We start from the raw sequence: 23,071 nt of genomic DNA, 5'->3' as shown, positions 1-23,071 counted from the left end.
GAATCCTATCTCCACTGCTTACTAGGTGTTTGAATTTAGACAAGTTACTCATACTCTCTGAGACTCAGCTTCCTGATCTGTAAACCAAGATTATAATATTACTCCTTAAACCTAGTTCATAGGGTTATTGAAAGGATTTCATGAGATCATTCATGTAAAGCATTTAGCACAGTTCCTGGAACTTGCCAAGTGCTCACAAAATGTTAGGTACTGCTTTATTAACATGTCTCTACATGCACACTAATGCTTTATAATTAGAAATTAGTTTTCTCCCTCACAGTATTTAGGTGATTTCACAAATCATCTTTGAAGGCTTTTAGGACAGCATGTACTTAATATTAAATACAACAGATGAAAACTTACATCGTGGTACTTCACTAAGCTGTTTTGTATTTTTAGGCCTGTAACTTAATACAGGTATATGACTAAGTGCACTGGGTGCATTGGTTTTATAAGATTGCCTTCTGCAGATGAAATGAGCAAGTAAATCATATATTTAAATCTTCTGAAGTTTCTCTTTTACACTGTTCATGTCTGTCACATTTGTTTAAGGCAGAGATGGACTGGAAGCACACAAATTCTCATTTCGTCCAACTGTCAAACACATGGCTATAAAACTAGCACCTTAACCTCCATTATAAGTCTCTGTGATCCTCTTTTGGAGTCAGGGATTCTCTCTTTGAAACGGGATATCATGAAAACAATATTGTTTGTCTTTCATTCCACTATGGGATAGCAAGTAGACACAAAAACAAAACAAAACAGGTTCTTTAAGGAAGAAAAAAGTCAGTTATATATTCAGCTAATACTTAAATGGCAACTTTATGCTGGGCTGCTGGAAGCTTACAGTATGGTAGGAACATAAGATGTAATTAAGCAAACTGTTACAAAATAAGGCAGCACATATGATATGCCATTTGGTAGAAATAGTAAGTACTATAGAAATTCAGGGGAGGGAGAGATCACTTTCAGTTGGAGTGTTTCTTCTACTTATAACCTAGTTTGTACAACTGAGCATGTACCTATGCATGACTCATGAGTCTTTTTTAGAAGGCTGCTTTTGCTGGGTGGCCACAGGAATGCTTGATTCTTTACCTCTCTGTTGCTGGGTATTTCTAGCCCTTACTATCTCTCTTTTTTTTTTTTTTTTTTTTTTTTTTTTTTTTTTTTTTTTGCGGTACGCGGGCCTCTCACTGTTGCGGAGCACAGGCTCAGCGGCCATGGCTCACGGGCCCAGCTGCTCCACGGCATGTGGGATCTTCCCGGACCGGGGCACGAACCCGTGTCCCCTGCATTGGCAGGTGGACTCTCAACCACTGCGCCACCAGGGAAGCCCCCTTACTATCTCTTCATTTTCCCCATTACTATAGCTTCTACTGCTGTCTCCCCTGAGGCCCAGTTATTGTTTTTCATCTTTTCAAAGTGTTGGTCCAAACTAATTATATGGAGGTGGCATTGACAGTAGCAAGTAGGAAGGGCAAGAAAGAGGAACTGTTTTGGTGTAGAATCAGGAATCTCATTCCCTATTACAGAGAGAGCCCGTTAGATAGCAGCAAAGGGAGCATGGAAAGGAGAGTCCTTATAGTGCCTCTGTTCCTGTGAAAAATCCATAAATGTGTTCTCCCACACCCCCTCATCTCCTGGAGATTTGGTTCTAGTCACCATCCTCTCCCCACTACTTCCTTGGCTCCAGAGCCCTGCTCCAGCTCTCAGTCCCCTGACTCTTTGAAATCATACCCTTCAGGCTGTTAGAGCCCCCTTTTCAAGTCCTAGGAGTCAGTCCCATGATGAAGAACTGGTGTAGCTCCATTGGGCTATTGTGTTACTACCTCCAGGGCTTCAGTAGGCCATGATGCTTACTTAATGCCTTTAGTGGAATCCTGAATCCGTTAACGCAATTACCCACAGCAGATTGCTCATATGTAATGTTTAACTCTTGAATTACTATTAGTACTATACGTCTGGAAGCTTTTTTTCTATGAGAAAATGTGTTTTGAATTTTAATGTTAAATAGTGAGCTTCTTCTTTTAAATCAGGAGCCACCTATATTGGCAGTGAACTTGGAGTCAGAAGATTCGAGTTCAGATGCTAGCTGTGTAACTACATTGTAATTACGTGGCCTCTCTTGGCTAAGGTTCTCTCTATAGACTGTAGAGGTAACAGCTGTCTCTCAGATGTGGTTTGGAGGTGTTAAATGGGAATGTATGTGAAAGTGTGTGGTAAAATGTAAAATCCTATATCAAAGGAATGTGGCATTATGGTGTTAATAATCACTGTGTTAGGTAAAAGAACAAGTTCCTGCCCTCTGGGAACTCATCATCCAGAGAGTAACACAGGCACGGACAATTACATTAGAGTATATGATAAATCCTTTGGCAGATATAGGTACATGTGATCAGGGGTGCAAGGAAGAGCAACTATAATCTGGAAATGGATAGATGGGGAAAACATCGTGGGGGAGTGACTTCCTGATCCGAAGGCTAAGGAAGAGTAAGCCTGTCAAAGGAGGAAGAAGGGAAAGCCATTCCAGGTTGAAGGAGTGGCATGGGGGAATATGGCAGATTTAGAAAGCCGCATGTATGGTTTCAAGTATGGAGCATAAACCGTCTACTTGTGCCTAATTTGATTATGAGGACCACTTACCTAACTCTAAAGAGGTAACGTTATTGTACAGTGGTAGACAATTCTAGAAATGGACTTGGTCTGAAACCTGGTTTGACCATTTAGTAATCTGTTTTATCTAATTTAAAACTTCACCTTCATAAACTTATAGGTTCAGTAGGATGATGAAAGTACCTACTTCAAAACGGTTGTTGCAATGGTGGTTTGAAATAAGTTTTGCAAATCTCCTGGTGTTTAATAAACATGTAGTAAATGTTAGGAACGGTTTTGTTGCTGTCCTAAAAGTTCTTAGAGTTACTTTTTCCCTCTCAGTATTCTATAATCTACTGTTCTAGGTTAACAGTTTAGCAATATTTTAAACGTTATCTCTTGTTCATTATAATGAAATCATAAAAACAGAAATTGAATGAATTTTAAAGATGGTCTAGCTCAATTTCATTATTTTGTGTGTGTGTTGAGAAACTGAGTCACAGTTAAATAATCTGGCTATGATATCACAATGAGTTAGTGACACAGCTGGGACTAGAATCAGGTCTGTTTGAATTCCAGAGTTCTTTCTGTTGGTCTTGGAATAAATTGCCAAAAATCACTCAAAGACACCAACCTATGGCACTGACCACAGTTTCTAGCAGAAACAATATAAGTTAACAATGTAGAAACTGACATTTCTGTAGCTTTACAGATAGATTTAAAAAATCTGTATTTTTAAAGGAGTATCATATCCTTCTCTGCCTGCCCTCTGGTGGGAATGGTATTTAGCAACAGCACATGTGAAAGAGCAGTGAGAGACAGATAATAAGGAACTAGATAATTCTCTTTTTTAAATTTACTTTTTTTAATTGAAGTATAGTTGATTTATGGATAATTCTTAAATGAATAATTCCTTTGCCATCAAAAATTTGTCATACAGACAGATTCCTATTTCTGTTTGAATCTCCTTTCTAAAATATGAAAATAGATTTTCATAATACTTCTCAATTAAACACGCTCTACTTTGTTTATTCAAGAGGATCCAATAGATAATTTGTTTAGTGCCTTTTGTGTACCAAGTGCTAGGGCTAGAATGGTGAGCAAGAAACTTATGCTTTAGTGGTATAAACAGATGTTGAAACAATAATCATACAAATAAATAATTATAATTAGTTAAATGCTATGCCTAAAAGTACAGAGTGATATATGATCATATAGTAATGTTTGAGGAGGCTCCCCTGAGGAATTAAAGTTTTAACTGCGATATGAAGGCTCCATAAAGTAAATAGGCAAAGATGAGTCAGAAGGATAGAGAAAAGGAAAGAGGAAACAGCATGTGCAAAGGCCCTGAGGAAGGACATAGTATTATCTGTCCTAAGAATTGAAAGACAATTTACTGTAATTGGAGCAGAGAAAGCTAATATAAAATACAACTCCTGCTCATGAGAAGTGAAGGTATTTACTAGGCATCACCAAAGAAACCAAATAGCACAAGAAGAAGAAATAAACCTCCCCCCCACCAAAGTAAAATGTGTGCTCTATGTTAGAATTTTGCAGTTTTACAGATTCATTGAAAAGAAAATTACTTTAGAACCACTATAATATTCTATTTATTAGATGGAGTAATACTAGGATTTGTGTACTTTAAACATGTATTATTTTTCATTTGATGTTTCTTCTTTTCTATCTTGGTTCATTGGGAATTGAGGGACTATTTTGATGTACTGGAGTGTTTAGATCAGGGACTTTTACTTTTGATCAGCTGAACAGCCATAGAAATGACAGAGAGAATCTTACCCTGTTTTCTTGGCTGAGGTTTTTGTGTGGGTGTGTGAGGTGCAGCTGCACCGTCGGTTTCTTGGCAGTCAAGGCAAGGCAATTCTCAATGCAGTTCATCTTGGATAGGAAGAAACTTAAGATAAAAAGGCTACTTTGCATATATTAAATTCAGTGGAAAGCGCCCAGGGCCTGAACCTTTGGCTGATATTTATTCTAAGTTATTTGGCTAAATGGATACAGCAGCCTCAGGCACATGCCCAAGCTTATGGCAGGAACACATGAGAGAGAGATCATTAAAATAATAGTCAAAGCTTTGTCTCAGTATAAAATTATCAAATACCATATGTAATTTAAAAATTAATTTTTGTTAATTTTTTGTTTATGATTTAGTTAAGCTTTTCCTCTAAAGAACACTTAATGAAAAAGGCAGATTGCTAACACCCAGCTTTGCTTGCAAAAGTTAATTCATAATCAGAAAGATCTTATCTCAGATTTATCACAGATGGATTCCCATCTCTGCTTTTATTGCTCATTTGTTTTCTTCATTCTCCTTTGGCCTTTTCTGTGATCTATAAGCATTTTGTTTCTCCACACCCTCAGATGAAATGCACACGAATATGGGGCTCTTTTTTCAAGCACATTTGCATCCTTTCCTTTGGATAAACTTATCATTGTTCTTCCTACTCTTCAAGTATCAACAGAAATGTTTGAGTTGCTTCCAGTGTTTAACTGCTTGCTTATATCTCTACTATATTTAATATTATTGCTCTTAGAGTAGTGTAGAATCAGGTCCTGAGGTCAGTTGGCCTGGGTTCAGATGCAGTTCAGCTACTGCTATCTTGGTCCCATTAACTTCTCAGTTTCTCATCTCCAAAATGGAGATAATCATGTTAGTGCCTCATAATTTTTTTTTTATTTAAGGTTTAAAGGGAAAAATGCATATAAAGGGCTTAACTCAAAATAAGTGTCTAGGGCTTCCCTGGTGGCGCAGTGGTTGAGAATCTGCCTGCTAATGCAGGGGACATGGGTTCGAGCCCTGGTCTGGGAGGATCCCACATGCCGCGGAGCAACTAGGCCCGTGAGCCACAACTACTGAGCCTGCGCGTCTGGAGCCTGTGCTCTGCAACAAGAGAGGCCGCGATAGTGAGAGGCCCGTGCATTGCGATGAAGAGTGGCCCCCGCTTGCCACAGCTAGAGAAAGCCCTCGCACAGAAATGAAGACCCAACACAGCAAAAATAAATTAATAAATTAATAAACTCCTACCCCCCAACATCTTCTTTTAAAAAAAAAAAGTGTCTAGGAGAAGAGACATTAGCTATTCTTTTCTTCATGATTTAGAACCAATCTCCTAGAATCCACTAACAGCTATCTTCAACTCTTCTGGGTGATTTCATTTAGTCTAAGGACCATCTGTATGCTCATGACTTCTAGTTTATATCTCTGTTCCTTACCTCACTCTTCCCCAAGCTTGAGATTTGTATGTCTGACTGCTACGTATTTCTGCACTTAAATATCTAATACATACTTCAAACATAACATGTCTAAAAATAGAACTTTCGATCTCTGTCACCTGCCCCTGCTTGCCTCCCCAGTTTGTTCCTCCTCATTCTTTCCTTTCTCATTTAGTGGCAGCACTCTCCGTACTTTTTTTGACTTTCCTCTAGCTATCAGACCCCATCCATTTCATCAGAACATCTGAAAGCATTTTCCCCAGAATATGTCCTTAATCTGACCACTTGTCACCATATCCTCTACTAGCACCTTAGTCCAAGGGAATATAACCCCTTTTGCTTGGACAGTTGTGGAAGGAATGGTCTCCTTATTCCTCTCTGTTTTCAGTCTTGTCTCTCACAATTCATTCTCCACATTGGATAGTGATATTTTAAAAACATAGATTATTTACCTCTCCTTCTTCTTATTGAAATTAGAAAAATATCCAGAATTTTTGAAAGTATTTTTTGACCTGGCCCCTCTGACTACTTTCTTTCCCTCAAACACAGCTAGTTCATTCCTTATCTTAAGGTTTTTACACCAGCTTTCTCCTGTGTTTGGATTATTTTTTCTCCTAGATCATCACAATGTTGACTCCTTGCAATTTTTAGGTCTTAATTCAGGTAACAGCTCCTCAGAGAGACTTTACCCTGACATCTTTCTTTCTTAATAGCTGATCACTATCTGAAATTTCCTCCTCTTTTCTTCCTCCTTCTGTTAGTTGCCCCTCCCCACTCCCAAAAGAATTTGTTTTATGAGAGCAAGGACTTTATCCATCTTCTTTATTGCCATATTCCCAGTGCTTAGAATGGAACCTGATACTCAGGTTTACAGTATTATATGGATGGATGGCTAAATGAAGGAATGAATAAATATATATCTGGTAAGTTTACAACCAGGGAGATAGTGGATTATTTCGTCCTGTTCAAACTTTGCATAGATGCTTGTTTTAGAATTAACCATGCTAATATTTTATCTTTTCCTTTATGTGTCTTCTCTGTTCTAGATTGTAAGCCCTTAAGGGTAGAAGGTATGTCTCCATTGTATTTAGCTTTTCATAGAATGCTACATATTATTATACTTATTATTGATTGAATTGAATTGAAAATTCAGTCTAACATCTTTATTTCCTCTGAAGTTATAGTATTGTTATACATATGTGTATGTATATAAATATATATATAATTTATATAAACTCTGAAAGCAGATGTGTTTAAAATATTGCTTCTCTTTTCATCTTTTGCAGTTCATAATTGGACCCTTGAGGACACGCTTCAGTGGTTGATAGAATTTGTTGAACTACCCCAATATGAAAAGAATTTTAGAGACAATAACGTCAAAGGAACAACGCTTCCCAGGTGGGTCTTTATTATTCAAATGTATTTTTTGTATTCCTGGAGAATAATGTTACTTTTCAAAGCAAAATCTACAAGTTACTTCTGTGGCTAAGTGCTCAAAGAAAATATTATAAATATATCCATTCTTTGATATCTGTACAGTGTGAATTTGCAAGCTTTAACCGATTTTTCTTGCCTAAATAATCTGGCCTTTAAAAAAATTTATTCCTAAGGAAGTAATTTTGAAAATTAGAAGGTAGGTCAACTACATCTTTTTTAGATAACATCAAAGGACCAACCTCTGTGGAGCAGCTAAGCCTGTGAGCCAGCATGCTGCAACTACTGAAGCCAACACACCTAGAGCCTGTGTTCCACAACAAGAGGAGTCACCGCGATGAGAAGCCCGTGCACTGCAAGGAAGAGTAGCCCCCACTCGCTGCAACTAGAGAAAGCCTGTGCACAGCAATGAAGACCCAATGCAACCAATAAAAAAACAAAAAAACCCCAAAAAACAAAGGGCCAACCTCTGACCCCGTTGTAAATGTAACAAAAGCTTATTCATTTGATATGGATCCACCTTTATGAAAAGACCTATTTGAATGGATTAATGTACAGATCCTTAGTCTTAATTGGTATTCTTTTAATAACGACACTTAATTTTAGTGACCATATGTTAAACCTCACAAAAATGAAGTTTAATAAATAAATTGTAAATAATAACAACCATTTTTGAATGTATATTACATAGAGGTACTGTATATTATCTCATATAAGCTTCATGGTTAAAATGAAGTACAGTGTATTATTATCCCCATTTTACAGATTGAAAAATCCAAGTCAGAGAGAAGTTAAATATTTTGCCCAAGGTAGCATTTGAACACAGATAGATCTGATACCAAAGTATAGGATGCCAATTTATTCCTTAGATGTCTGGAACTAATTGTCATTACTTTTCTAAATTATGTTTTAAAAATTCCATTAGTTAACCTAATAATCGTTAAATATTTAAATGTTAAAATTTGCATAATTCCATTGGAACTTGACTCTTATGAGATTCTTATGTTCCATTCCAACCTAGATTGTTTCTTGTACCAAAAAAGTCTCTAATAGTGCTATCTAATTATTATATGCATATTATATTTCAAATCAATTTACTTATACATCCTATTTAAATAAGAGGCATTTGTTGCTTTGAAGTTTGTATTTTGGATCAAGTTGAAAGTTTTCATATCTTAAATGTATTCTGAAAATCAACATCAGTATTTCTGATTTTACTGTGCACATGACTATAATGATGAAATTATGGAGTTAAGAGTCAAATCAGCAAGTGCATATTAAGCGTCTTGTATGTTCATGGTGCAACTAGATGCTGAAAAGAAGGAAAAAAAATAAAGTTCTTTTAAATAAGACAAGTTTCTAAGTTAAAACAAAACAGGATAGTAGAGCATTGATGGGATTAGGGTTTTTCAAGTTGTTTTTGTTACCCTGGAACTTATAGAATTTTTCTTATCCTGTCTTTGGGAAGTTTCTTTATATAACAACAACATGAAATAAAATAGGCTGCTTGATTTTGTTTGTTTTTTTGAGCTGCATTGGGTCTTCATTGCTGCACGCGGGCTTTCTCCAGTTGTGGCGAGCGGGGGCTACTTTTCGTTGAGGTGCACGGGCTTCTCATTGTGGTGGCCTCTCTTGTTACAGAGCACAGGCTCTAGGTGCGTGGGCTTTAGCAGTTGTGGCTCGTGGGCTTTAGCAGTTGTGGCTCGCGGGCTCTAGAGTGCAGGCTCAGTAGTTGTGGCGCATGGGCTTAGTTGCTCCGTGGCATGTGGGATCTTCCTGGACCAGGAATAGAACCCATGTCGCCTGCATTGGCAGGCAGATTCTTAACCACTGTGCCACCAGGGAAGTCCCAGGCTGCTTGATGTTTTGACCATAAATTTTATCGCCACTTTTTTCTTTTGGTTAAGTAAAGGTTATCAGAGATAACCTCAAATTCTGGTAGAATTGTTGAGATAACATCACACACTTAATCAAAAGATCAGTTTTTTAAAAATAGTGAACATGTTACTACAGAAGAAAAGCTTATAAATGTGGAAGTTCAGCTTTCAGGTCAGCCCACTGGAGGCTTTTCGAATGGAGGGGAAAGGAAAACTGGAATAGCCTTCATCAAGCCCCTTTTATATGGTAATAGAAATTAGATGAGTCCATTTAAAAGCTTAACTTTTATATGGTAATAGAAATTAACTTAACAACTTTTAAACTTAAACTTTTTTGTAGGGTAACTGTAGATATAAGAGCTATTTATAAGAATGTATAAGAAAATGTATTACACATTCCAGATGTACACATACCTACAATAATTCATGATTTTGTTTCCTTTCTGTGGCATTAAAATATTGTTACATCTGCAGTACGTAGGTAAAATTACGTTAGTTTTATGTCATGGTTATCTTTAAGCCTTTTATTGTATTTTCTATATTCTGTAATTCTTGTTACCAGAGCTTATATTAAGGCTCTCTTCACCTGACACATGCCTCCTCATTCCTTTCAGACCTGTGTGAACTTTCCTGACATCCTCACCCACTCAGGTAGAATTGCTTCCACCTCTGGGCTCATATAGAACTTTGCATAAAATTCTGTTTTATAGTTTCCTTTTTACTACATCTCATTGTCTGTTTTAAATTTAGTCTACTGATAGTATTGCTATTCATTCATGCATCCATCCATGCATTCATTCATCTGTTATATAAACATTTATCAAGCATCTACTTTTGCCAAGCACCATGCTAGGTTTGGGGATAAAGAGATGAGGCATAGTTTGCCTTCAAGCACTTTGATAAGTGTCATATTGAAGATGTAACAGGAGCATACACAAAAGGTTACCTGCAGAGATGATGAGGGAAGGCATTTTCTATAGGGCAGGTTAGAGTTCTTTACTCTCTAGTTTTGTAGAAACCTCATAGGATTTCGGTAACCTGAAATCTTCCTAAATAAAATGTAGTGGTCCAGAGTACAGTCATTGGGATCATACACATTTGGGTTTGAATCCCTGCCTTACTTCTTACTAATTAGTAACCTTGGGCAAGTTACTCAGCCTCGCAGTACCTTAGTTTTCTCATCTATAAAATGGCAATTTTACGCATATTATAGGTTCTTGGAATTCTAAACACCCTTGGCACAGTACCCAGCACGTAGTACATGCTTGTTTTAATCGTCATTGTTATTAACAATTTTATTATTATTATTACACTTTGTATCCTAAGATCCTTCTTGGCATCATAGTTGGTTGATAAGAAATCTTGACTACTGGGATACTTGGATTTGAAGTCCAAAACAGAGTGATTTTATTTCCTTATTTCACCTGTGCCTTTTGGTACCCTGCATACTTTCTTCATTGCTAATGAAATGGTTCAATGCTTCTTACTGCATCAGTCCCTCAGTTTACTCCCCCAGCCAGCGATGACTTTTTACTTTCCATTTATGACTTCAGTGAACTTTAACGTTTAAATAGTTTAAATATTAGAATGTAAAGGTATAGGTGTTTTAAAAGATATTTATAAAGAAAAGCAATATGATCTAAATTGAGGATGATTTTTGAAAGTCTGCTATGTTCAGTAAATTACTTACAATTTTCTTGTTTATGAAATGATAGTAAAATGCCAGAGATAATTAATGATTATAAAATATTTTGAATTTGATAAATTTCTAAATCATATTAAGTTATAGCATAAAGTAACCATAGAAAACAAAAACATCAATATAGCAACTAAATTATTAACATACAGGAGTGTTTGCACTGCTGAGTTTTCACTGAAAAGGTTTTCGATACACGTAATAAAGTGTTAAATTGCACATGGATGAGCTCTTAAAGTAATCATCACTAATATGTAAAGTGTTAAATACGTTGCTGAAATATTTAAATTTACATACTAGTAATATTTTTAATATATATGTATTTTTTAAATGAACAGGATAGCAGTGCACGAACCTTCATTTATGATCTCTCAGTTGAAAATCAGTGATCGGAGTCACAGACAGAAACTTCAGCTCAAGGCGCTGGATGTGGTTTTGTTCGGACCTCTAACGCGTTAGTATTCTCTCTCACAAAATATGGTGCGAAAGAATAATCAGATCATCCATTGTTGTTTAAAGAAGGAAAAAGTAAGAAATGTGGTAGGCCAAGAAGAATCCTCTGTTTGCTATGAAAGAAATGTCATACTATCTTAAAAGATTTATAGGGTGAGATTTTCTGTCATTGAAATACAGAGTGTGGAATTTTCAAAGCTGGTTACTGATGTAGAAAGTTGTAAAAACTATATGTTAGTTGATGATTTAGAATTAAATTTCTAGATTTAAAGCTCTTTACAGCAGTTTTAATGTTGATGTTATTATAGCTGGATATTCACTGAAGAGTCCTTAACAAAAAGGTGTAATCTAACCATCTTGATAACAAGAAGTAATAAATCCTAACTTGACTTTATTAATTACCAGGAAAAGGATTTTTAAGATACAGATCAAAAACAGAGGCCCTAGAGGCCTGCTTGAAACTATACAAAGTAACAGACTATTCTGGCAGAAGTACAAGGTGGAGAATGTTATTTGATTGTTCTAAAGAAGAACTAAGAAATCGCCTTGTCATATTTGTAAGGAAAGTGAACGTTGTTCTTCTTTACCTTGAGAGGAATACTGTCTTCCCAGAAGGGAAGTTTAATATGTTTACTTCATTTAATTTCAAATTTCAGAAAGCTTTGGGGGAAAAATGTTTGAAGAGTACACATTTTAGAGGAATTATATTTTATTTTTCAGAAGCTAAAAAGGGATAACAAAATTAATCCAAGAAAAATGGCTTTCACAAATTATAAATTAAGAAACTAATGTTAATTTTACCTCAGTTCTTGAAGTTAAGAGACTTGCAGATTTCTATAATACCATGTTGGGGGTGCCCCTGCTAGTAAAGGGTTACTGGAGTGGTTGGATGGATTCCATGACTTTACTGGTGGTTCTTTTTTGGCTCAGGCTAAAAGGGCAGCTGGTGAAACAGCTGGAACTCCCCTTTGTGAGAGTTGGTGGAAATTACAAACCCTATGAAATAGAACACTATTGAAATGCCAAGCATTCCATAAAGATGATACCCTTTCTAACCTTTTCCTTATCCTGAATCTGTTGGGGGTTGTCTTCTGTGAGATTCGATCTAGTTTTTTCATGTGAATGATTGGTGAAAATACGAATTAGACTATAGAATTTGTCTCTATATACAAACTGGTCAGGAATATTTATATTTTATTAATCCAAGAACAAACCACTCTCTAAGCCAAACAGTATTATCATTTGAAAAGAAACCAAACTAGTCTCAAAGAATGTTGAAAACAAATGTTTTAGTAACAAACCAGTTTAGAAGTTAATGATGCGTTACCTTTTTAATGTGTTTGTCTTAGAATTATTATTTGAGTGAATGAGCCCTACAGTTGGAACACCCACATTAGATTTATAAAAAATTAGCAGTGTCAAGTGAACAGAAATACATTTTAAAGGAGTTTTCACTGAAATCTTTTCCAGTTTGTGGTACTTACTGTACAGTTTGAGACTTGTCCATCTGTTTATTGTTATTCCTGGTGATTATAGTTCAGCCTAAACAAGGTTTATATTTGGACTAGAGCCTGAGCTGAACCTCTCAGTCTGAGGCAGAATAAAAACAAATCCTTTTGAGAGTTTAGCCTTCTGCCAAAGAGTGAATAGTGAATCTCTTTCACTATAGGTGAGGGCGTGCACTCTTGAAATATGAAACACTGAGGGTCTCTGGCGTAGAACGTGCTGTTTATCACACTATGTAAACATATACGAACGCTAGACTTGTAAGCATGAAAACTTTTCATTTCTATAGAGTTCTTCATCTCATCAAACATGCAGAATATATCCTTGCTTCTGGAGGTGTGGGCAGTTAGGCAGTTTTTCACTGAAAAACTGTATCTCTTTTCAACAGATAACACATTGTATTGTATTAGTTATCATGTCTTCCCCCACTGAACCTCCACACTCAGAGATCAACTAGGAAATTATTTGACTAGCAGTCGCTGTGGTTTGTATTACTGAGGACAGTAGGCCTGGCTCCTGGCTCCTGACTTTAGAAAAAATGTCGGGAGTTACTGTCACGCTTGGTGTGCCACAGGGTAAGGCAATCCCAATGTTTCCCTCTAGTAACCCAGATCTCTCTGGCAGATAACCACCTAAAACGTTACTAGTTATGATCATTTAACCCATGGTTTCTCAACCTTGCTGCTATTGACATTCCGGGCTGGATAATTCCTAGATGATTCTTTGTTATTGCCAGACTGGGGGCAGTAAAGAGACTGTGTTATGCATTATTGGATGTTTGGGAACATCCCTGGCCTCCACCTACTAGATACCCATAACAGACACCCTTACTTCCACCTTCCAAATTATGACAAGCAAAAATTGTCAAATATTTGCTGGAGGGAATATCACTCTTGGTTGAGAATCACTAATTAATCTCGTTACATGGCTGTGTGCTTGGGAAATTGCTTTTTGGTGAATGATTAGGATTTCAGTTTGTGTATCAAAGCATGACCGCTGCCTAACTTGTCTGAAGGAGGGGAGCTGGTAATGGTGATACTTTTCATGACTCCTTTCACCCCACAGAGGACCATCCTCTCTGTGTGATTGGAGATACTGTTGCTTCTTGAGAGCTCCCCAGGAATTCTGTCACTAGCTCCTGTAGCAGCAGGGGGCATGGTGCATCCATGTGGGTTTATCACTGCCCTCCTGTAGGTCTAGTATATCAGGTAGTTATAATAAGCACATTGATTATTTGAGGAGAACTTGTATATGGGAGAGACATCTTCATATTTTGTTTTGGTTTTAGATACCTACTATTTTTTAAAATAAGTGGCTCTGTGTACTGAGATTCTATGATACTCAAAGATTAACTTAACCATCTGTAATTGTCTTCGTAGGCCCTCCTCATAACTGGATGAAGGATTTTATCCTCACAGTTTCTATAGTAATTGGTGTTGGTGGGTGCTGGTTTGCTTACACGCAGAATAGGACATCAAAAGAACATGTTGCAAAAATGATGAAAGACTTAGAGAGTTTACAAACTGCAGAGCAAAGTCTCATGGACTTACAAGAGAGGTGAGTAGGTAAAAAAGACTATAAAACTGTGGGAAGATACAGTTTGTGAATATGTAATATGGGCATGTGCTTACCATTTATATTTAGGTTGGTACATATATCAGGAGTTCATTTCATGTTTTTAGAAAAGTATCATATTGTCATAATTAAAAATATATTATAAAGGTATGCACTAGGGAATAAATGGGCAGAAGACCAGTGGAAATAAATCAAATATAGGTAGAATTATAAGTGAAGTTAAATTTTATTTTTAACATGATTTAAATAATTATGAATTTCTTAAAAGCTTCTTCCTGAAGAACGTTTCCCTTCTATATCCTGTATTTTTAGCTCAATATAAATCAAAATAGCTATATAGTAGGTTACCTGATGTTTTTGTTGTCCAAATTTAAGATTAATAGAAAATGCTGTGAATTCTGATTGAAACATGTATCCTATTGCTTGATACGCATTTATTCTTCATTAAGATAATGAAATTTTGGAAACTTTTATGAGGAATTTTCATTTTTATTGTTCTGTAAGGCTTGAAAAGGCACAGGAAGAAAACAGAAATGTTGCTGTAGAAAAGCAAAATCTAGAGCGCAAAATGATGGATGAAATCAATTACGCAAAGGAAGAGGCTTGTCGGCTGAGAGAGCTAAGGGAGGGAGCTGAATGTGAATTGAGTAGACGTCAGTATGCAGAGCAGGAATTGGAACAGGTATTTATGTTTTAAAAAAGTATTTGTGAGGATATTTGTATTGCTACCCTGAGGAGTTTTTTGGGTTTCATTCAATCGCCTACATTTAGTTCCATCATATACTCTTCCTTAGTTAATAAAAGAGTCATCTGTCTATATTGTTAGCATTGGTCAAAGTTCATATAGCAAAAAACAAAGTACCAACTAAGAAAAAGTTACCCTCATGTTCACTCATTCATGAAGTCCTATCCCATGCCATGTTAATAGTCTTGAGTGAATCTAAGTTGTTTATTTAACAACTGTAGTATATTTCAGTTTCTGACTGTAACCTAGTAAAGTATATCTACTGTTAAAGTTCTCTGCAAATGTTAAGAATCTCTATTAAACATCCATTTGAATCCTGTTAAATGGTTTTAGAACATAATCTGCTACAAATTGTGAAGTTGTTCAAAAGGTGTCCTTTTCAATATCTGCTTCTACTATGCATTTACTCAGGATGGAGTTCAGGCATTGCACAATCCTTCAGAAAAGGTGGGGAGGTCCTGGGAGAATTTAATTATAGGCAGAAGTATTAGTTTTATAATTCTGCTGTTGAAAATTACCACAAACTTAGGGGCTTAAAACAACACACATTTATTATCTTAGAGTTCCTGAAGTCAGAGTCTAAAATAGGTCTGCAGGGCTGCATTCCTTCTGGAGGCTCTAGGGGAGGATCTGTTTCCTTGCCTTTTCCAACTGCTAGAGGCTGCCTACATTTCTTGGCTCATGGCCCCTTCCTTCATCTTCAAAGCATGTCACTCCAGCCTCTGCTTCCATGGTCTCATCTCCTTCTTCTGACTTTGACCCTTTCTTTACTGATACAGAAGTTGAGGAACAAAATGAGGACGAGAGAACTTGTTCAAGTTTAGAGAGTGACTAGGTTGTAAAGCAGGGCCAGGAACCTAGGTATTCTGCCTCCCACTTTGCTTTATGCACTGTTGTCTTCTCAATCAAGTGCTAAGTAAGAATTATGTAATGGATGAGTTTCAGTTTCAACTCATGAGGAAATGTTCAGGGTACATTACTAATTCCTTCAAGATTGTCTTTTGGTAGGAGTTGTCTGACTGAATGCAGCTATCTCTTTTGTTAACAGTTAACTGTTCTTTCTCTCATACCCCAGATACCTGTCTTTTGGGTCTTTTTAGCTGTAAGGGGTTTGTTCTCTTAAGCTGACTCCTAGACCTATTTTGCAGTCTGGTCCTATTTACCTGACAGACCTTGTCCATATAGAATGTAGTAAAGAACCAGGGAGTTAACAAAAAAGGTGTAGCCAATTACCAAAAAAGGCGTAGCCAAATTATACTGTGTCCAAGATTTAGATATTATGTCCTTTTCTCCTGTGAGAACTCTGTGCCTGTTCCCACCGAGACTTCAACTCTTGGTTGTTCCCAGTACTAAATAAACTAAAAAGCTTGTTAGCTGTTTTTCTGAACTTTGTAGATGAGAAAGAACAAATCAGAAAGCAATAGTGGGGATTCTTCTATAGAGACATAAACTGGTAGCAGTATTTTACAGGAAACTGCCTCACAGTGCGGGAAAAAGACACAATATAAAGAAGGACCCCAAAATCAGAAATATTCTAGTCTTGGGTTTGGGGTATAGAGACCTTGCATACCTTAGTAGACCCTAAGATTACTATGATACTACGTCCCAACACAAACATAATAATCCTAATTAGATCCTGAGTCAGTAAGAGGTGGTTTAAAGGAGAGAACTGGGTATTTAAAAAAACTCTGTCCAGGGCCTCCCTGGTGGCGCAGTGGTTAAGAGTCCGCCTGCCGATGCAGGGGATACGGGTTCATGCCCCGGTCTGGGAGGATCCCATATGCCGCGGAGCGGCTGGGCCCGTGAGCCATGGCCTCTGGGCCTGCGCATCCGGAGCCTGTGCTCCGCAACGGGAGAGGCCACAACAGTGAGAGGCCCGCATACCGCAAAAAGAAAAAAAAAAAAAAAAAAAAACTCTGTCCAACGTGATTACAGCAATAAGAAACACAGTTTTATGAGTGCTTACTCTGTGCCAGAACTTTATGCTGTGCACATCATTGCAAAATTTTAATCCTCACTATACATAGACATTATTCTCATTTACAGATGAGATGTGTACAGGATAAATAACTTGCCTTAGGTCACACAGCTATTATGTGGCAAAGGCAAGATTATGTGTGTTTTATTCCAAAGTCCATGTTCTCCCATACTGCTATTAAAAGCTTTGTTTATAAAAGTAAGTTTAACTGGGAAATTAATTTACATATAATGTCACATAATCCACAGTTCCACACAGTTTGAAGCATTACTGTATCTTGTCAAGTGGGTAATCATCTTCTCAAAGTTAGAAGGCAGGAAGATCTGGTACATATTTTGTATAATGTTATTTTCTGTTAAACAAAAGCTTTTGGGTGAATAATAGTACTGCTTTATATTTTGTGTGGTTTAAATACTTTTCACATAAATTATTTTGTTCTTAAAGTCTCAAAAAGCCTAACGTTAGGGCAAGTCACAGTACCTCTGTTGTACATGCAGCAGTATGTCTGCGAAAGTAAAGAACTTGCTGAAGGAAACAGAGGCAATAAATCATAAAGTTGGTCCAGAAACCAGGTTTTCAGATATTTAGACTTTCTTCTGTGATGTCATGTTTTTACTTGTTGCTGTTTTATTCCTAAGACACAAAAATTATATAAATAATTATTGTATTTTTAAACAACTTAATAATTCATCATTTGTAAAACCTATTAATTACTCAATTTTCACTGCATCTATTTCCCTGTAAATAACAATGTTAATTTAGACTGAGGGTTGGAATTCAGATCAAGTGATAAACTTAAGAGTAATGGCAGGGGCCTCCCTGGTGGCGCAAGTGGTTGGGAGTCTGCCTGCCGATGCAGGGGATACGGGTTCGTGCCCCGGTCTGGGAGGATCCCATATGCCGCGGAGCGGCTGGGCCCGTGAGCCATGGCCGCTGAGCCTGCGCGTCTGGAGCCTGTGCTCCGCAACGGGGGAGGCCACAACAGTGAGAGGCCCGCATACCGCAAAAAAAAAAAAAAAAAAAAAAAAAAGAGTAATGGCAGAGAAAATAGTTGCTTGTTATTGGAAGGTCAGAATTTCCAAAATTTTGAGACATTATTTGACAGTCAAAGCATTGGTCAGCCTCAGTTTATACTAGAACTATATCAATTCTGTGTTAAATGTGTTTATTGCGCTTGTTTTGGGGAAATAAATTTATGGATATAAGGAAAATCTTTATGGTTAAAGAGAAAAACATGAGTGAATTTGTTCAGATTCTCTGTATACATCTTTGGCAATGAAAACTGTATAGAAATTTTAGCTTTAAAATCTTGTGAGTGCTTCCCTAGTGGCACAGTGGTTGAGAGTCCACCTGCCGATGCAGGGGACACGGGTTCGTGCCCCGGTCCGGGAAGATCCCACATGCCGCGGAGCGGCTGGCCCCATGAGCCATGGCCACTGAGCCTGCGTGTCCGGAGCCTGTGCTCCGCAACGGGAGAAGCCACAACAGTGAGAGGCCCACATACCGCAAAAAAAAAAAAAAAAAAAAAAAAAAAAATCTTGTGAGAAGAAGGGCCTGTGACCTACACTTTGTAGTGTTATATACAACTCCATGTCACAGGACCTGAGCTCAAATTCTCTCTTGAGAGATTAGCAGGGACACCACACAGCTCTGCCCACTGTCTTATTAAGCGCAGTATTGTCCCAAGCACATTGCACAGGGAGTCATGTCAGGCAAGTGTTGCTTACGATTTGTCTTAAGTGAGTAAGTCCTGTTTTACCCTTCCTGTTAATACCTGTATTTTTTTTTTTTTTTTTTGCGTTACGCGGGCCTCTCACTGTTGTGGCCTCTCCCGTTGCGGAGCACAGGCTCCGGATGCGCAGGCTCAGCGGCCATGGCTCACGGGCCCAGCCGCTCCGCAGCATGTGGGATCTTCCCTGACCGGGGCACGAACCCGTGTCCCCTGCATCGGCAGGCGGACTCTCAACCACTGCGCCACCAGGGAAGCCCAATACCTGTATTTTTAATTGTTTACTTCCTGTCTGATGGTTTTAGGGTTTTAAAAAAAAGTTTTTAGAAAACTTTTTAAAAGTTTTAGAGTTTAAAAAAAATACCTTTCTACATTTTTTTCCTGTAGTATCTGGCAGCTGTTCCTCTTTATCAGAAATTTGTGTCTAGTACTCTAATTTAGTTTATTCTGGCACATGATAAGGTTTATTTAAATAAATTGGGTTTGATCAGATCAAACGTTCTTCTGCACATTAGTTTAGGAATGAAGTTTTAGTTACTTTACTTAACTGTGGGGAAAATTAATTTGCGGTTATGGTACTCCAGAAGCAGGATGCTCCATAGTTCATTTGTCACTTTGTCTGAAGGTTTTGAGTGTGTGTATGTAATTTCATAAATTCCATCATGTATCTTTTTTTTTAAAGAAGATGTTGGGGGTAGGAGTTTATTAATTAATTAATTTATTTTTGCTGTGTTGCTTATTCGTTTCTGTGCGAGGGCTTTCTCTAGTTGTGGCAAGCAGGGGCCACTCTTCATCGCAGTGCGCGGGCCTCTCACTGTTGCGGCCTCTCTTATCGTGGAGCACAGGCTCCAGACGTGCAGGCTCAGTAGTTGTGGCTCACGGGCCTAGTTGCTCCGCAGCATGTGGGATCCTCCCAGACCAAGGCTCGAACCCGTGTCCCCTTCATTAGCAGGCAGATTCTCAACCACTGCACCACCAGGGAAGCCCCATCATGTATCTTTATACATCCTTAACTTGAGCTCTTGCTAGTTTTTAAGTGAATCATTCCTACAATGGATTGTCTCTTTATTCTGTGTCATTTTCTTAGTGAGACTTTCCTTAAGAGTTTTTTCCTTAGCATGTAATACTGCCTCATACACTAAGCATTTTAGTTTTCTGTTTATTGTCTGGCTCCCCTAAAGGGCGGCTAGAAGAAAAACTTCCACATTCTGACACTGAAGCTACTCATAGTTTCCCATGGAAAAATCAAGAAGACTCTCACTCAGAATCTCTTTTCTCGTAATTTACACTTGGTCTGCAAATGCTAATTTATCAACTTTTTGGTATGTGAGAAGCAGGAAAAAATTAAATAGAGGTGATAAAACAGACTATAATAAGCAGATATGCTCAAAACAATGAGAAATAACTGGCCATAAAGATGTCTGAAAAACTTTTTAAAAATGATATAATTACTTTAAAAAAATGAGTGTATAGTTAGGTAGCTACAGCAAGGTCTTTGGGGAACATTAGAAGGGGTAGTAGAACAGGTATTCACCCTATTTTGGATACTTCTTCATATCCTGTCCATAAACAAAAAAATACAAAAAATGTAATCCATTTCAGTTTGTACATGCCCTGGGTTTTTGTCTCTCAGTGAGTCTGGCTATTATAAAATATAAAAATGCAATATTGCAACCTAAGATATATGGAAGTTCCCTTTCACCCTCTGGCTTTACAAACTTGCTTAGTGAGTTTAAGAGGTACTTAAAAACTTCAGCTTTAGTTTTAATGTTAGAAATATTGATTTAGACTGTGGTTTAAAAAGATGTTTACAAAGAGCATAATTCAAATTGCCTTTTCTCTTAATTTTGGTACTAAAAAATCTTAGTTTAAATATCTTAAAAAGAGAAGTTTCTTTTCCTCTCTCTAACCTCTACCACCTTCCTCTACCCCTCTTTCTCCCTCCCTCCCTCCCTCCCTCTCTCTCCTTCTCTCCCACTCCTCCTTTTCTTTCCTCCCTGCCTCCCAGGTTCGAATGGCTCTAAAAAAGGCTGAAAAAGAATTTGAACTCAGAAGCAGCTGGTCTGTTCCAGATGCACTTCAAAAATGGCTTCAACTGACGCATGAAGTAGAAGTACAGTACTACAATATTAAAAGACAGAATGCTGAAATGCAGTTAGCTATTGCTAAGGATGAGGTACTCTATTATATTGCAAAACGTACTACGTCTCTAAAGGGATTAACCAGTTGGTATACAAAGATCTGAATAAAGTTTTTAGTATCACAGATTATTTTCGTGAATTGGAACTTATTGCATAGATTGACTCTCATAAAAGTGAAATTACTTTATTTAAGAGAAGTACATACCTTTCAGAATGACCTTAGTATCATTTAAAAATCATCCCTACTATCATTATCATAAATGTTTTATACGGAGCTTTTCTCCTCTAGGTTGCTGCTTCATATCTGATTCAGGTTAGTAGTTACTAGAAATTAATGTCTGACTCTTAATAATTGTGTGAAATATATTGAGTCTTAATCTGATTTCTAGTGAAACAACAATAACAAAAAACTCAGTGCACTCACTAACACCTCCATTGCAGTAGGATATAGTTTGTTATTCTCCTAGTTTGAAATAGAAGATTCAGGTCTTTCTGATCCATAGAAATAGGGGAAAAAATTCTCCAGAACAAAGTTTGGCTTAGGAAAGCATGCTTTCTCCCTCATTTGTTTTCTTTTTTGGAAAATAGGGCTATATCTTGGCTAATAAGTCCCCATTGATTTTATAATTATTAATATATTCAAAACAAAATAAACCTTATTAGTATATGTGTATTTTATCTGAAACCTAGCCTTATTTTTCTCTCTTTGGGTTTCTAGGCAGAGAAAATTAAAAAGAAGAGAAGCACAGTCTTTGGGACTCTGCACGTCGCACATAGCTCCTCCCTAGATGAGGTAGACCACAAAATTCTGGAAGCAAAGTAAGAATGTTACTGTCACTATCTATTTTTATTGCGTTGAAATGTGTAATTTATAGGCAATTTATGTTTTAACTTGTCATTTAATTAGGTACTATTATATCATTTATACTAATTCTGAAAAGGGGTAATTTCTTCTTGAAATTGGTTAATTGCCTTGGTCTGTTCACGTAGTTGACTTTTTTCAGTGCTGTATTAAAGACTCTTTGATGAAACAAGTAATTCCTATATTGGCTTTTCCAGGAAAGCTCTCTCTGAGTTGACAACTTGTTTACGAGAACGACTTTTTCGCTGGCAACAGATAGAGAAGATCTGTGGCTTTCAGATAGCCCATAACTCAGGACTCCCCAGCCTCACCTCTTCCCTTTATTCTGATCACAGCTGGGTGGTGATGCCCAGAGTCTCCATTCCACCCTATCCTATTGCTGGAGGAGTTGATGATTTAGATGAAGATACACCCCCAATAGTGTCACAGTTTCCCGGTAAGTGGTGAGTTCAAAAAAGAGAGTTGGTACAGTTTTAAAAGTAACTTTCTGCCATGCCTTTTATGAATCATTTGCTTTGAAATCTATGATAAAAATTGTGTTAATTCTTCATTTTCTCTTTTTTCTTTTTGATCATTGTGTTTACTGTTTGACATACTATATGAGCTGTGTGTGTTACATACATATATATATGTACACATATATAATAGCACATCATACATGCTAAGTCATTGTCTGAATGAAGTGCTGAGCTTTGAGGGAAAACATCCTTTCATATGGCAGCTTAATCTATAGTAGAAATTAAAAATTAGAGGAAGACCTTGGAAACCTGAGTTGCATTCCTAGCTCTGCCACTAACTAACCAACTGTGTGACTTTGAGCCAGTCGATTTATTTTAAATTGAGTTGCCTTCCCAGTAGGCATGTTTCATAGTATTTTGCTTTGCTTTTCCAATTCTGTCCTTTTATTGAAAGAGTATTATCCAGCTGTATTTAACTCATAAAGCACTAAATCCACTCACCTTGACACAAAATTAAATTGCGTTTATATTTAGAAAACATATTTTTTTGTTGCTAGAAAGTGGAGCTTCTCCCAAAGGTGTTTTTTTTTTTTTTTTTTTTGGCGGTACTCGGGCCTCTCACTGTTGTGGCCTCTCCCGTTGCGGAGCACAGGCTCCGAACGCGCAGGCTCAGCGGCCATGGCTCATGGGCCCAGCCGCTCCGCGGCATGTGGGATCTTCCCGGACCGGGGCACAAACCCGCGTCCCCTGCATCGGCAGGCGGACTCTCAACCACTGCGCCACCAGGGAAGCCC

At 37.4% G+C, this 23,071-nt stretch overlaps 1 protein-coding gene across 1 annotated transcript in view; it reads left to right on the top strand.

Annotated features, from left to right (window-relative positions):
* The window catches only part of STIM2 (stromal interaction molecule 2), a 177,917-nt gene that overhangs the window by 136,324 nt on the left and 18,522 nt on the right, over positions 1–23,071 (top strand). Inside the window, exons 4-10 of the mRNA XM_060111378.1 lie at positions 7,110–7,221; positions 11,169–11,284; positions 14,169–14,346; positions 14,869–15,046; positions 20,825–20,992; positions 21,676–21,776; positions 22,017–22,255. Coding sequence (XP_059967361.1) covers positions 7,110–7,221; positions 11,169–11,284; positions 14,169–14,346; positions 14,869–15,046; positions 20,825–20,992; positions 21,676–21,776; positions 22,017–22,255 — 1,092 coding nt within the window. The remainder of the gene's footprint in view (positions 1–7,109; positions 7,222–11,168; positions 11,285–14,168; positions 14,347–14,868; positions 15,047–20,824; positions 20,993–21,675; positions 21,777–22,016; positions 22,256–23,071) is intronic.

This window comes from Mesoplodon densirostris, chromosome 1 (genome assembly GCF_025265405.1).
Source record: "Mesoplodon densirostris isolate mMesDen1 chromosome 1, mMesDen1 primary haplotype, whole genome shotgun sequence".
Taxonomy (NCBI): Eukaryota; Metazoa; Chordata; class Mammalia; order Artiodactyla; family Ziphiidae; genus Mesoplodon; species Mesoplodon densirostris.
The sequence above is the reverse complement of the archived record's forward strand: the minus strand, read 5'-3'. Positions and strand labels throughout refer to the sequence as shown.